Raw genomic sequence first — 14,445 nt, 5'->3', positions numbered from 1 at the left:
TGTGTTCATTATATTTAAAATAACGAATGATAATTTTTAAGTAAAATAAAAAAAAACCAAATGTAATTTCATCATGATACTTCAGTACGAGTTAAAGTGAAATTTATTTTTGAATTTACTTATATTTTTAATAGGAAAATTAATTTCATATCTATAGCTTACGATATAGACCACTTAATTAATGCCATAAGAGTAGCAAACAGCAAAAGGGGCGGGGCCACCATTGGATGCTATGCCCCTCGCACCAAGTGAACGCGAGCTCCGTCTGGTGTTGCCTCTTGGCGTGAGGGAAATAGCCTCCGATGGTAGCCCCGCCCCCTGTGCGTTGACTTGTCTGCAAGTATTTTATGGAATGGTCTATAGGTTAATGGTTTAAAAGTCTCTCAGAAAATATTCTAGTGCAACTGTACCGAACAATGACCGTTCAAGCCCTGATAACAACTGAGAGTCTAAGACAGATCTAAGGTCTATTTTTCTCAATTGATTGCTCAAATATTGAAAGTGGAATGTCAACATCTCTTTCCCTTCGTTCTGTATTTTCATGGTTCTCACTTAAAGTTAATTGAGTCTTAAACACAGAAGTTCCATACAAACCCCACTGATATTTCAGGTCGTCAGAATTGCTGGCACGTATTAAATTTTTAACATGATGAAGGGCATCACGAACCATATCCGTTGTCGGTGTGAATATTTCGATATAATAAGCCAATGAATCCCATTTGTTATTGATAACCAAGGGCATGTATATCTCTGTGGGGTCCATTGTTTCCAGTACTTTTCTACCCTTACCGAATAAGATAACATCTTTTAAAACCATCAGAGTAAACGTCTTAGATCGTAAGATCACCAATTTACTTAGTAAATTCACTAAATTCGGTATGTTTTCTACTAACTGGAAACGGAGATGAAACGGAGATTGAGTCCATAATTGAACCATAAAGGTGGCGTAGTTATGATCATGAGGAAATCGTTGCATGCATGTTAAAACATGACACAATAGATTATAAAAACCCTGGCCATCAATTAAGTCGAAAATGGCAATTGCAACTCGCATAAACATGCCTTGAAATGGCCATTCAAGTAATTGTTGCGGTAGTCTTTGGTACAATTCGTAAGTTACAAATCGCTTGTCTTCCACTGTCAAGTTTTGGGCACAAAATTTAACAAATTCGGGATTTGCCGGGTATCGTTTTATATCTTTGAGAACCGCTTTTTTCTCGACAATCGTAAATTTTTCCCAAAAATAACTTAAAGTTGCTAAGACACCGTTACTTACAGCGTCTAAAAATACTCTTTGATGCAATAAGTCTGGTTTCCTCAAGACATTGCCGTTAAAAACTTGATTCAATAGAAGCAATTCACCTTCTTGATTGTGTATCCAATAATTGACAATTAAAGATTCTGTCTCGTGAAAGCGGTAGAGAACTTGTCGATGATATATCAAAGGCCTATTTTCTCTCCATAATCGAGGGATGTCCTTCATGCGATTGTAGTAACATGCAATACGAAATCTTTGAAGGCGTTCAAGCCGAGTGTCTGTAATCATGATTTCAGACATCGCGTAAACGTCGATGGTTCCTTGATAAGTCCAGCGCAATTGGTGCAAATAGCTACTTAATATCGGTCTTGATATTGCAAGATACGCCAAGGTAATTGGTGGATCCCTTTGCGCCGCTATCCAAGCTCTCAAACTCTGTCCCATGTGACTCAGGTAAAACTTTAAGTTGCATCTAACTCGTCTACTCAAACGCATTTTTTGTAATTGATCCTGGGCAAATTTCGTAATTTCACACCATGGTTGAAGATTACCTAATCTCGATATGACATCGTTTGAATTCCAAATTAGGGTTGAGGTTTTCATAAGACTTAACTGTCTGAGAGTTGGCATAGGTTGCGTCAAAAGGTCTACGCCTTCAGAATCAACAGCGTCCATACTGGCGTATTAGAATTTGAACAAGAAATAAGTTTTCGCGAACTATACCGTTTTAGAGCTATTTTTAACTGAGACAAATGTGAAAACCTTGGATATATTTGTAGTTTTTATGGATTTATCAATAAATAAATAATTTTAGGGCTGAGTTTGTTTGAAAAAATAATAAAAAGGTTTATCATTGTTCGTGACTTAAAAATAAATAAAAAACGAAGATTTGTAAGTTTTTTTTCTCGAATATTTATTAGTTAAAAAAGGCGACAATTAAATGTCAAAGCATTCATTTTGCTAAAAAATGGTTGCGTATTAATACTAAAATAAGTGGATATAAGAAATTCCAATTATAATTAACGCCCGGACGATCTTCGGCCAGATACGGCGGCTTTTCTTACAGTGCAAGTCTAAAAGTAAACGAAGTAGATAACGCGTTTAGTTTAATATCTTATTTTCAAATTCAAATAAAATTCCGATAAAACCTACCCTTTCCATGGAGTCAAAAATACAATCCCTGATTTTGTAGGCTTGAAGATCCTTCTGAAATATTTTGAAATATAGTTTTGTTAGAATTTGCACTTAACTTACGATAAAAAACATTTTTCAAATTTTTTTTTAGTTTGATAAACTGTAAAATTCTCTTGACGGCATAGCATAAGTTTATAAGATATGTTCCATAAGTCGGACACTGGTTACTGTGAGCTAGAATATCTAAAGACCGAGTAGCGTCAATAGAGTGCTCTCAGTTGTGACGTAGTGCCTAGATAAAACGTCACAAGCTTAGCTTTGACAGTGGGCGGGGCGGCCATGTTTGGTATCGCGTTAGTTATATGGGCAAATAGATAGTTTTCACACATGGAGGATTCATACCATTTACACCAGGAGGCCAGGCTGCCTGGAGGACAAAAGCAGACGGGTTTTTGTCCTCCAGGTAGCCCGGCCTCCTGGCGTAAATGGTATGAATTCTCCATGTGTGAAAACTATCTAAAGCATGGGTGACGTCACAATTAGGCTTCAGAGATAGCTCAATAGGCTAACTTTGATAATAATAATTATTTCTAACCGATAAAAACTTAAAATAAAATTAAAACGTGGAAAAATTGACTCTTTTCAAGAGGGGGGGAGCAGCATCGTCTGCTTGACGGAACAAGTCACCAGTCCATCACAGATTTTTTTCTTCGAAGCTAAATATAACGTCTTTGAATAGACATTCTGGAGCGCAAGGTTCTCAAATACCAAACACTATTTTACCCCCCCCCCCAAACTTTTGAAAAGTGCCTAATGACATATTTAACTTTGCCCCAAAAATTAACAATGGTCTTACATTGCTGTTCTTGTTTTTAGGGTCATTTGTGCAGGTAGTACGAATAGTTTCAAAGTCATTTGTACCAGTGCTAGCGGGCTGTCAACAGAGAAGTCATGCTATTTGTACTGAAGACAAGCTTCATTCATTTGAATGTATTAAAACTTACGTTAGCTTTAATAGCGCAAAAGAAGGCCTAAAATCAAATTAAAATTAATTAATTTTAATTATATCGACTCGTTAAATTATTAAATATAAATTTACGGTTCTGAAGTGTCCTAATTTGCGGCAACCATTTTCTTGCTTCTTGCAACAATCCTCAACTTTGGTGTTCAACTGAAGAATAAGTACTCTTTAAACATCATGGAAGTCACCAAAATTTCCATTTAAAAAGCGGTTTTTCCATAGACATTTGTCGCTCAAACAATATAGTAAATTTTGAAACTTACTGCGGATGGGATATTACTTCTCATGCAACCGATTTTTCTCACAACAGCTGGTGCTTCGGTAGCTTGAGCATCTATTACGATTAATTAAGTTAGCAATTTAATTTCAAAACTTTTATAAATAATTTTTGGCGAAAAATAAAATAATAAAAAATTTATTTAATTATTAGCGATATTGGAAGGAACTTTCAAATTAATTTTAAAAATCAACTAATATTTTGCAACTAAATTTTTCTTTTCAAGTCATAGCCCAAGTTGGGGTCCGCGGGCCCAGAAATCTGTTCCTAATTCATTATTTGTTACATCTTTACCTTTGGTCTTTCTCTGTTAACCGAAAACGGGTTTTTACATAAATGACTGCATTACCAAAAGGATGGAAGCCTTGAAAGGAATTTTAATACTAAACGTGGGTGTAAATAGAGATGGAAATCAGACGAGAGAATTTCTATTAAAATTCGAATCGGTTGCCATAGAAACTAATCTAAAAGTTTTTCTCATAGAAATATCGATTTTAATTCCAATTTAAACATCGCAAAGGGTTCTAGCGAATTGAAAACCGAGCACCGAGACTGACAATTGAGCGAAAGTTCATATTTTTGGATCCCCGCTGGTGCAACAGTTGAGGAGTTAGTTCTAGCAAAACTGAAAGCCATGCAATGTGGTTTTGGCGAACTGAAGATGAACAATAAAGATTTCCCTTTCAGAGGAATGCAAAAATTCGGAATAAAATGATTTTCTTAAATGATTCCAAATTTTTATCTTCAGTTATCTGGCTAGAACGCACCATGCACGACTTTCATTAAGCTAGAACCATTCCAACTTTTGCTCAAAAATCGGTACGATCGTTCCATTGTTAATTCGTTAAGCCCCTTTTTGTTCGAACCCGGCCTTTAAATCATAACTCTTTGACAGTTTCTAACTTAAAAAATACTTGTTTATCAATCGCTAATAAATTTAACTTACCAATAAGTGCCAATACACAAGCGACCGTAAGAAATACGGTAACGATCCCAACGTATTTGCCCATAGTTAAAAATTTCGACAACAAAATTTAAGAGTAACGTCTCTGGTTAGAATTCAGGTTTGTAATAAATCTCTACGGAGTTGTTGCCTCGTTTATATGAACGCCTGGGGGATTTTTGCAAAGACCAATCACGACTGTAATTGTTTCTAGGTTGTGTTGTATACCCTTACACCTACGCCCGCAGGATATCACGTGGTAAAACTCGTCAAAGATTATTATTTTCTTTTTTTTTTCACGTAATTGCCATAGACGTCCAAACCTGTTTGGTTTAAATCTACCCCTTTGTATTATATCCGACACCCAATTTCCAATGAAGAGCTAGCTATTTTGAAACAAGTAGCCGAGTTTTGATGTATTAGTTATAAATGGAACCCGGCCCTGAGCTAGAAAATTGATTTATAAAATTGGCCTGGCTGGTTATAAAAAACTAACTAAACCATGATAAACACAAAATTCATATACGAAAACTATGTCTATTATTTTTAGGTCAATTATTTGAAGTGAAGTCGTTAAAAACTATAGTGTTTGAGGCAGAATTGTAAATTGTTTCATTATTATCTACATGTGTGAATGTATAAACAAAGTAGATTATAATTTGTTCGGCTGTCAGTCTGCATGTATTCCTCGAGGAACACGAAAAACAAGATGCGTAAGTAAGAAATGAAAGATGCTTCGGAGGCTGCTAGAAACTCTGCAACAAGTGTGTTAGTGTTGCTTCTAGTTATGTATACAAAATTCTGACCCTAACAATCACTACCAATTCGATTTGCGAACGGGAGAGTTGGTACATTTATAGGGTGCACACTAGTTTTTTTTTGGGCGTCACGATAACATCTCACATTAACCGTGGATTGTTCTTATTTCTTCAACTGTCGGCTTTAACACAGAAAGAAGGGTCACACTAATAATGTTCACGCCGTTAATGGCGCCAACGTTTCTTGACACAAACTGATGGCTTGTACAATTGATATGCGAATATTTGAAGAATGGGTTAATATATGAGCTAAAATGGATCGAGTATTTTTTCGGAAACTGGGCTAATTCCTTTTCCATAACTACGTAGTGTTCTGTGATGCTAAATATTATGAGACGGGATTATCTAAGAGTTACGCTAATGCTCGTGTAGATTTAAATATTACCTAATCGTAATTACACCCTTGTTTTTAAACCCTTAGAATTCATTTACTTAAGAACGATTATAGATAGTGTGCAGATTAGTGTTGAAAGTCATTTGTAAGTACAATTCAACCGTTATGTTATCTTCAACAGACTGGAAAGTTTGTAGTTCTATTAGATTCAGTTCCAAACCTGTATGCAGAAGAAGCTCTAATAACAAATTACTGTCAACCCTGAAGCACAGTTAAAGTTAATTACAGGGGAAGGAAATTTTTCTAGCACCTTTAATGCGCACTGTCTATAGATTTGAGTCGGTAATACACCCTTCGTAAATTACCGACTTACACCCCCTTCGTAAATTACCGACTTACACCATAAACTAACTTTATATTACCAGTCATTTCAATTATATTATTAGGCTTAATATTTTTGGTGCGCAGATCATGGACGAAACAATACTGAAGGACGAATGGCAGCGGGAGAAAGTTGAAAAAGACTTGTTAATTCGCCTTCTAGCGGCAGATAGTAGCAAACCGGAGAGTGGGGGGGCATATGGGGGAATCAGTGTTCTGAAAAACCGGGGTAACGACATTAGGCACGTGACAAAAAAGTCAGTAATCATTGTTCAACGGATTCAGGCTGGTTCCAAATTTCAAAAACTGAAATGGGAAAAATTTAACTCCTTTGGAGTCCTTTCATATAAACCTTATCAGCGTATCGCGAATCGCTGTTGCAAAGCTTGTAAACACAAATTTTTTTCCTGCCCATTTTCTTTAAGCCTTGGACAAAATGAGATTGGAGGATTAAAAATTTAGAATAAAATCAATGCCGATTTTAAATAGAAGTTGTATTAATTAAAAATACATTGAATAGCCTTTTAATTGTTATGATTAAACGTATAGAGTATAATAAGAACATACCTTTAATTTCATGCAATTTAAAAATTTGTGATTGCAAAGTTACGGCAAAATTTCAAAAATCTTTTTTTTATTGATTTTTTTTTGAAGCAGTTAACGTCTTATTTTGTCTAGATGGCGCTAGCTTTCTCCGGGATTTGACTCACTATTTTTCATAACCCCCCTCCATTTTGGGGCTGAAAAGGGGGAAGTAAGCTTAACATTGGTTGTTTTGTCGCTTAGTATGGGGCTCTATGGGCTGCCATCCGTCCTTCAGTATTGGTTCGTCCATGCGCAGATCTTTAATTGTACAAGGCTTAACGTTAGAATTTTGACGGACAATTCTAAAAGTATGAATAACTTCTATAAAATAGAAGTCGTCTCAATACGTCGATACACACAGCTGTGTCCATGGATGGACCTATTATGTAATTTAAATAGGGCGTCCAAAACAAATTTATTTTTACTGTGAATTTTGATTTGACGTCTTTGTTGTTGATTCAACGAGGCTTTATTGTCTCTTTTAGAGCATTCTAAAGCACCCAGGACACCCGGAAAATTGATTCTGATTGGTCGTCTAGTATTATTAGAACCCAATGCGATTGGTTCGTAAGAAAAAAAAAAGCTTAACTATGAAATTACATCAAAAACCTTGCGATTCAAATTGTTTAATATAAAAATTGAAGAATAATGACAGGTTTGAAGTCAGATTTACGTCCTATACTTTCCACCATAAGAAAATTACTAAAAGCATAAGTTCATAAGATATGTTCCATAAGTTTGTCACAGCTTACAAATTGGAGCTTGTCATGAAGTGATTGAAGTAGGTCATAGATTCAGGGTAAAGCGACGTCTGGTGAGGCGCTGTCAAAGGCTTAGTACAGACTAAATAGGATTAAATGGAAGTCCTGCAAAATTAACACCGAATGCAGTCATTTAATTCTCGCTTGTCGTTCTAGAACTAGCTCGAGGTGTAAGTCTCTAACATTACGAAGAATAGAAAATGTCATACTTATGAAAAATATCTTATAAACTTATGCTAAAAGTAATAAACTCTAGGCGAGAATAATTTATTAACGGTTTGAAATTGGTCGCTAATTGTTATCACAGGATGTTTGAATTTCGGCGGATCCATAAAATTTAAATTATTGTCAAAAAGGAAGTACTTCCAGCAGTATTTCGTAATAAGATTAAAAGGCGAGAATAATTTCCTGTGATTAATTTTACCCGCTTTTCATTGCTTCTTTGGTTTTAATCATAATGGAAACGTCTCCGGTTTAGATTAAGGAACATTTTCTTGAATAATCGTAGGAATTTCCTTTGATAAATAAATAAATAATGGTGTTATTGCTTGTGGCGTTAATATCCATACCTCTTTGAAGCTATATTTAAGTTTTTAACATAGTAAATCTACTACCCGCACTAGCGCCATCTCTCGGTTTGCTTCAAAACTATAAAATAGTCTATTGGTTTTGAGTCGACTTCAATATTTGAGGAGTATGGGCAGGGCCGGAAATAAGAAAAAAATTCTTATAGGACATGTGTCCAGTGACCCCTGTTTGACTAAAAAATTTATAGGACATGTCCACTGGAGTTTACATAAATAGTATCGCATCTCCATAGTCAAGCTATCAAATTTATTGGTCAAACTGTCCCTTAGTTTTTAACAAAATTATTGGACATTCTAAAATTTTATTGGACAATGTCCAGTGTCCTGTGCTTATTTCTGGTCCTGAGTATGGGCCTGCAGAGGATCTAAAAGGTGCATAAAGTGTCATTTGAGGCAAATAGAAACCACCCCAAAAAGTGAGGTACTGTTTTCGCGGCTTTATTTAGCACGTGCGCATCATAGCGCTCTCAACGTAAATGCGCCACCACAAGACCGTCAGTGATTGGCTACTATTTCGAATTTATTTAAAATAGGCCTAACTGCATTTCCGTGTAAAATCGCTTGCCTTGCTAAATATCGCGCGTAAAATTTGAGTTAAATTTGAGCAGTACTCACCAACACCACGACACCAGGCGCGTTATCCTCCAAATTCCAACGACGAAATATTAAACTTCCCGAACTACAGTTTTGATCTGTAGATCTTTCAAGATTAACTACAGCATAAATTAACTAAACACCAATCCGTGACATTACACCAGTTTATAAAACTAATAAGAGATAACTGGAGACACGACTTTGGCAAATCTCATTGCAATTACATTTTCAGCAGTCCTTTCACGCACTTAATTAACCATTTTAACAATTAATCCTTAAACCTAATCACAACAACCTTGATTTGACGTTAATATATTTCGAAGACGTCTATTCCGAAACTTAATTACGATCAAACCGAATCAAATTAATACACCACTTGCTGGTTCAACGGCGACTTAGAAAATGATGTACTACAAAACATTTTTTAAAATAAAGATTATTTTTTAATCAGCTTTTAACGATGTCTAAAAATGAGTATTGTAAAAACATTTACTTTCATTAACCGGTATCCATATATTTTTTATTTTGGCCTAATCATAATTATTTGAATAATTAAAAGACTGGTTGAAGATGAATCAATTTTTCAGATGGATCCGTTTTAAAGGTTCTTGAGAATCTTTCCAGGGGCTCTCTATCTCGGAGGTAAGGGTTCATCTTTTGAAAACCGAAATACTCACTAAGCCCTAGAAAAAACACGCGCAAAACAATGAAATAATAAAAACGATTTTGAACAAATAGAGGGTTTTCACTAAAGGGGCTAGAAAAAATTATTTCCCCCTCTCTCATCTTCCTCTTCAGGGCAGCGGTTGTTAAGCCATCTGTGAGCCAAGTTACTCAAGTACTGATTCGAACTGAACTGTACAATCTCTTGGCTCTCCAAAAGAAAGAGTGGAAGCTTGGAGGAGGACACTTTGATTCTGGAGTGTAAACTCTATAGCGCTGACACGAGAGGCACCTCTCCATGCGTGAACTTAAAATTTACCAACTGTACCCCGGTTTTTGGTTGGGCATAAGATTTAGGTCCCACCTGTCTATAGCAACAAGAACTTTAATTTACAAGTGACTTTGTTTCCACCGAAAGGGTCTCCCAACCATGAAATGTATTCTGGCCCCCAACCAAACGTTCCTCCTCCAAGCTGGGGGAAGGACAAAAGCAGCCTTTTAGTGAAAACTTATAAAAATTAAAAATAAATTTTGAGATCGAACCAAAGATTATGTGGAACAGCGTTACGAAGAAGCTACGTCACTATTGAAAGCTGTTGACAATTTTTATGCGCACAAATTAGTTTCACAAAATGACACAGTTTCTGGGTTATTCATTACCGCTTTTTTAAGTAATTAAATTCCTGCTTATACACAAAACTTCACAGAAAATCACGAACTTTATTAGTATATTAAAAAAATACTGCAATAAACATTAGATCACAAAACACTACAATTTTACAATTTGACAAAATATATTGTACACGTGTTAAAATCAGACAAAGGTTAAATACTATAAATGTAAAGTTCTAGAAGATTGTTTTTAACCTTGAACTACATCTTTAACCTTTTCGAACGCATCCTTCGATCCTTCTTTCGCCTTTTCGAAACCTTTCGACGCCGAACCAGATACAGTTTTACCAAAATCTGATAACTTCTCACCAGCAACTTTCAAACCGGATTTCACATCCTTGCCCATGTCTTCAAAACCATCTTTAGCTTTCTCGCCGAATTTCTTGGCCTAAAATTAATGAAAAATTCAGTTGTTAGACTTAATACTTCAACGAAAAATTATTTTACATGCAAGTAAAATGTTAAAACTTTCGGTATGTAAAGATCATTACGTAAAAATAATAAACACAGTTTAGAAAGAAACCTATCTTCCATTCCCTTTACTGTTTTGTTTGGACATAGAACAGATAGCTGTAAACCCAGAAATATCCTGAACAATATAACCTTTTTGGGCCCTGTATGATATTTCTTAATTTAAAAATTTCCAAATTCAATAAAACATTGCTTAATTAGAGGCATGAATTTATTATCCACCATTAAGTTTCTCTATCTGAATAGGATATAGCGCGATCCGTGTAGAAATCACAGGTTGGAGTTAGTAGGAGAAAATGTCAGCGACACCCTAAACTGAAAATTCCACCCCCTTATATTCGTCTCTCTTAAGTCGACAGTGGCTTAGAGAAATAAAAATATCTCTTGTAGTTTTTGGAGCCCGAATCATCTTAGGCAGTAGACATTCCACCAAAGACCTAATGATGGATACTTAAAGACGATTTTGCGCTTATGTTAGTTGTTAGGGATTATTCATAGAGGTAAAATGTTACGGTTTTAGAATAGAACGTTCTTTACATGCTTAATGACTAGGGGTTCAACTCCGTTCCACCGTTGGGAAGAACTGAAACAAACCAGTTTAAACGAACATTTCCTCCAGTCTTACTGATATCAACCATACAGTGTGGTCAAATACGGAAATTAACAATTTTTTACTGTGCATAAAGAACGAAACAACAACTTTCTCAAATATACATATCAGGTTTTCCATTAAATCTCTTAATACTATCGTTAAGTGGAATAATCGTCTTATTTTTCAAGATATTTTGAAACTTGACTTTAGATTAGTGGGTCACAAATGATGGTTGCTATCAAACTAGATTAGGAAGTAATCGAGACTTTGAGTTCATCAGGTTAAAAATATCTGTGATAATTGCTGTGTCGCGTTAGAGATACTTGTAAATATAAGTTTTTTTACAAGCCAGTTTCATCACAATTCCTAGATTTTGATTAAAATGTTTTTAAAAATACTGCAATGGGTTTAAGTGTACAAGCTCCGACACAATTAAAGTTCAGTGCACGCGTCTGTATGTGCAGGGAGACTATATAGGGGGAGCGTTATTAAACAAGACATGCTGAATACCAGTCTATTACGCCCATCTCCTCCGGCGCATTACTTGAGAGAGCGAGTCACGTGATTTTTATTAGAAAAGCAACGGTATTTCAAATTTATTAATGCGACTGAATGACTCATTTTTTTTATCTCACCAAGACCAGAAGTGAGATGAGACTAGAAGTGAAGGGCTCTAGCATTGATAGTAGATCCTGGCACTAGTGAACAAATTTGTGGATTTTATGCCGCTTCCCACGCGCTAAAACTAGAGAGAAAAAAATTGGTCGAGTTCCAAAAACATTTCCTACCCCCTTCCCCTCAACCTAAAGCCGCGAAACACAGACTCGGGTGCTGGAATCTAGTTCGGCCGTCTACCGCCACGAGCGTCTCACGTTTTGGAGGGAAAATTCAGAAACCGCTACTAGTGGGCCAACCGTTCTTGTGTTATCAAGAATATTCACTTTCGCCGAGTGAAGAATTTGGTTAGCTCAGTACTTCTGGTCTTATCTTACTTCTGCCAAGACTCCCTGATAGAGTTTTCCCGTTGTACGTTTTCCAAAAATATCTTTGTTGCTCTGTACTTTTGCTTAAACGGATTAATATTTTAATTTGATTATGAGAAAGTATAAGGTTTCCTACAATATACATTGTGAAATATATATTTCTGGGAATGACAGAAAAAAATAATATCACGTCAAATGGTAATTAACTAGTTTTTCAACCAAAACCAGTATTGTTAATTCTCAGAACTAATAATCCAACGCAGGTGCTTTGACACCGTGTAGTTTTGGTTGTAGATTCTTTCTGAACAAATGAAAGGAATATAATACCTTTACTTAAATGGATTTTAGCTCGCAATGAGTCGAACATGCAATGAAATATTGCGCAATAGGCATTGTTAATTTTAACATATTTCTGTCGTGCGTGTAAAAACATAGTTTCCTGAACCGTATTAACAAATTGGAGATACAAATAATTGAAGTTTTTCACTTTCAATGATTTAAAGGGATAGTTGATTTCAATTAGAATTGCTTAAGTTATGGTAGTTTTATATCGAGGAGACAACCGCTATGTACCTTCGACTGTACTAAAAGCCCCGCCCTTGAGTGTTAAAATTTTGTGTAGCCTGTTCTCCTTGTGTAAATGATATCAATTCTCCTAGTCCATATTAGAGATGTGAAATTACCTTAATTTTTAAAAATGGTAATTTACCGGGTAAATTACCGATTAAAATTTTGAAATTACAAAAATTACCGTAATTTTTAATTTACGGACGGTAAATTACCGACTCACATCTCTAGTCCATATATATACTAGGCCTACTATCACTTTAATTACGAAAGTGACTGTCGCGCATATTTTGAAACGTATCACGATGCTAACGAACTATAACCTCTATAATATATAACCGTAGTTTCAGAATATTTCACTTTAAAATGGTAAATAAGGCAATATTTTCAAATAATACTAAAAAATTAATTTCAACCCAAAAATATCGAACATAACTGAACTCCAAAATAATATAATTAAACCTCCATTGGATTCCTTCACTAAAAATATCCCGTTTACCTCGACATATAAAGTATATATATATATAAATCAAACGCGTTCTAAAACCGGATTAAAACCAAGAATATATGAAAAACACTTCGTAAAAAAAAAATTGATTCAATTTGTGGGTTCCTGTACAGCTTCCGCTATTGAACTTTTTTCTTTCAAATTCAATCGTTCCACTTTTAAAATAGATAATTTATTTATATTTTGGATTTTATTTTGTTTGATCAGGGATAGATAGACTTTTTTAAGACGGAATGGGTAACAGGGTTATTCGGGTGCGCGTCCTAGTCCACGACCCCCTTACCCGTGACTTATTGATGATGTATTTCGGGTTATTTAGAAGGGTGTAAATTTTAAAGATAGTTTAATTAATGTAAAATGTGAAAGAAGCGATTCACCTTAATTTACACTAATATTTATATTAATAAATATTTCAAAAACTAGGAAGGACGAATTTGCAAATCTTTCTAGACATATTTTTGTTAAAAAAGGGTTAAACAAGTTTTTGGAAACGATTTCTTGATTTTTTTCATTATGTAATGATTGCACAAAAAATCTGAGGGGCTAACCACTCTCTGATTTCATATATATACATTGATTACAGTCGTGTAATAATTTAGAAATTCCAAGATTACACTAATTTCTTTAGTACAATCAAAGGTACAGCTTGTACACCGATAACTCTAAGTAACTGGCCCCTAAGACCAATACCAATATTCAAGCAATCACATTACACTAACAAGGTGTGTACAACACGAGGGGCTTATCACTATTAGATACCCTGTACACCATGCAATTACGCATAACGTGAAATCATTTCAGCACAGTCCAGGATATGACTGTTAAGATGTAACTTAATCAATACCTCAATCACCCTGAGTGACTACCCTCTCGGTACCCCAACACATTCACACACAAAAAAACCAAAAATTAAAAATAAATAAAACACCAATCATAATCTTACCTGAGACTTAAACTTGGACCACCAGCTTTCTGATTCCTCAGCGGATGTTAGGACAGCGGTCAAACACAAGACCAACAAACCGACCAAAAATACTTTGCTTATTTTACCAGCAGCCATGTCTTATGTTGTTATTGTTATTGTGTTCGAACGCAACTTCACGTCAAGCGAAAGTAAAGGACGATGAATCTTAAATGGTTTGTTAAACCCTCGTTGAGTTACGATGTGAGTCGATGAGAGGCAACGATATTTATGAAGGAAATCGGGGCCAAACGGCTCTCGAGAAGATTTTTTTATATCAGTCTCTCAAAATGTGCCTTTTGAACTTGAACGAGATTCGTGGTAAAATAGCCATC

At 35.3% G+C, this 14,445-nt stretch overlaps 2 protein-coding genes across 4 annotated transcripts; both read right to left on the bottom strand.

Annotated features, from left to right (window-relative positions):
* Positions 1 to 2,146: 2,146 nt before the first annotated feature.
* Positions 2,147 to 5,131, bottom strand: LOC149618628 (uncharacterized). Its single transcript, XM_089854861.1, has 7 exons — positions 4,637 to 5,131; positions 3,677 to 3,747; positions 3,492 to 3,563; positions 3,397 to 3,423; positions 3,249 to 3,326; positions 2,411 to 2,464; positions 2,147 to 2,331 (listed from the first exon to the last, which is right to left on the bottom strand). Exons 1-7 carry the CDS (start codon positions 4,698 to 4,700, stop codon positions 2,278 to 2,280), a joined length of 420 nt encoding a protein of 139 aa, XP_089710987.1. The 5' UTR covers positions 4,701 to 5,131; the 3' UTR covers positions 2,147 to 2,277.
* Positions 5,132 to 7,419: 2,288 nt separating this feature from the next.
* LOC149618627 (uncharacterized) lies at positions 7,420 to 14,357 on the bottom strand. 3 transcript variants are annotated; one of them, XR_016375329.1, is made up of 5 exons: positions 14,093 to 14,357; positions 10,224 to 10,416; positions 9,187 to 9,376; positions 8,715 to 9,103; positions 7,420 to 8,027 (listed from the first exon to the last, which is right to left on the bottom strand). XR_016375329.1 is itself a non-coding variant. In XM_089854859.1 (3 exons), the coding sequence occupies exons 1-3, from the start codon at positions 14,207 to 14,209 to the stop codon at positions 9,246 to 9,248; spliced, it is 441 nt and encodes a 146-aa protein (XP_089710985.1). In that variant the 5' UTR covers positions 14,210 to 14,357; the 3' UTR covers positions 9,114 to 9,245. The 3 variants fall into 3 exon arrangements, 2 of the variants coding, with proteins under 2 accessions (XP_089710985.1, XP_089710986.1); XM_089854859.1 differs by lacking the exons at positions 7,420 to 8,027; positions 8,715 to 9,103 and having other exon boundaries at positions 9,114 to 9,376; XM_089854860.1 differs by lacking the exons at positions 7,420 to 8,027; positions 8,715 to 9,103 and having other exon boundaries at positions 9,114 to 9,376; positions 10,243 to 10,416.
* Positions 14,358 to 14,445: the final 88 nt, after the last annotated feature.

Source organism: Phalangium opilio, unplaced genomic scaffold (genome assembly GCF_054372755.1).
Source record: "Phalangium opilio isolate 3A_F unplaced genomic scaffold, DU_Popi_V2 ptg000209l_1, whole genome shotgun sequence".
NCBI classification, from domain to species: domain Eukaryota; kingdom Metazoa; phylum Arthropoda; class Arachnida; order Opiliones; family Phalangiidae; genus Phalangium; species Phalangium opilio.
This window is presented reverse-complemented; position numbering and strand designations above follow the sequence as displayed.

What these genes read in the sequence shown, in the direction of transcription:
- LOC149618628 (XM_089854861.1), bottom strand. Translation starts at nt 4,700, where the DNA reads ATGGGCAAATACGTTGGGATCGTTACCGTATTTCTTACGGTCGCTTGT. An exon ending in GAAGTAATATCCCATCCGCA is followed by an intron (nt 3,564 to 3,676) that starts GTAAGTTTCAAA and finishes CTTATTCTTCAG; the next exon opens with TTGAACACCAAAGTTGAGGA. An exon ending in AATTAGGACACTTCAGAACC is followed by an intron (nt 3,424 to 3,491) that starts GTAAATTTATAT and finishes ATTTGATTTTAG; the next exon opens with GCCTTCTTTTGCGCTATTAA.
- LOC149618627 (XM_089854859.1), bottom strand. Translation starts at nt 14,209, where the DNA reads ATGGCTGCTGGTAAAATAAGCAAAGTATTTTTGGTCGGTTTGTTGGTC. An exon ending in GGTCCAAGTTTAAGTCTCAG is followed by an intron (nt 10,417 to 14,092) that starts GTAAGATTATGA and finishes CATTAATTTTAG; the next exon opens with GCCAAGAAATTCGGCGAGAA. An exon ending in GGTTAAAGATGTAGTTCAAG is followed by an intron (nt 9,377 to 10,223) that starts GTTAAAAACAAT and finishes TGTTTTTTCTAG; the next exon opens with GGCTTAGTGAGTATTTCGGT.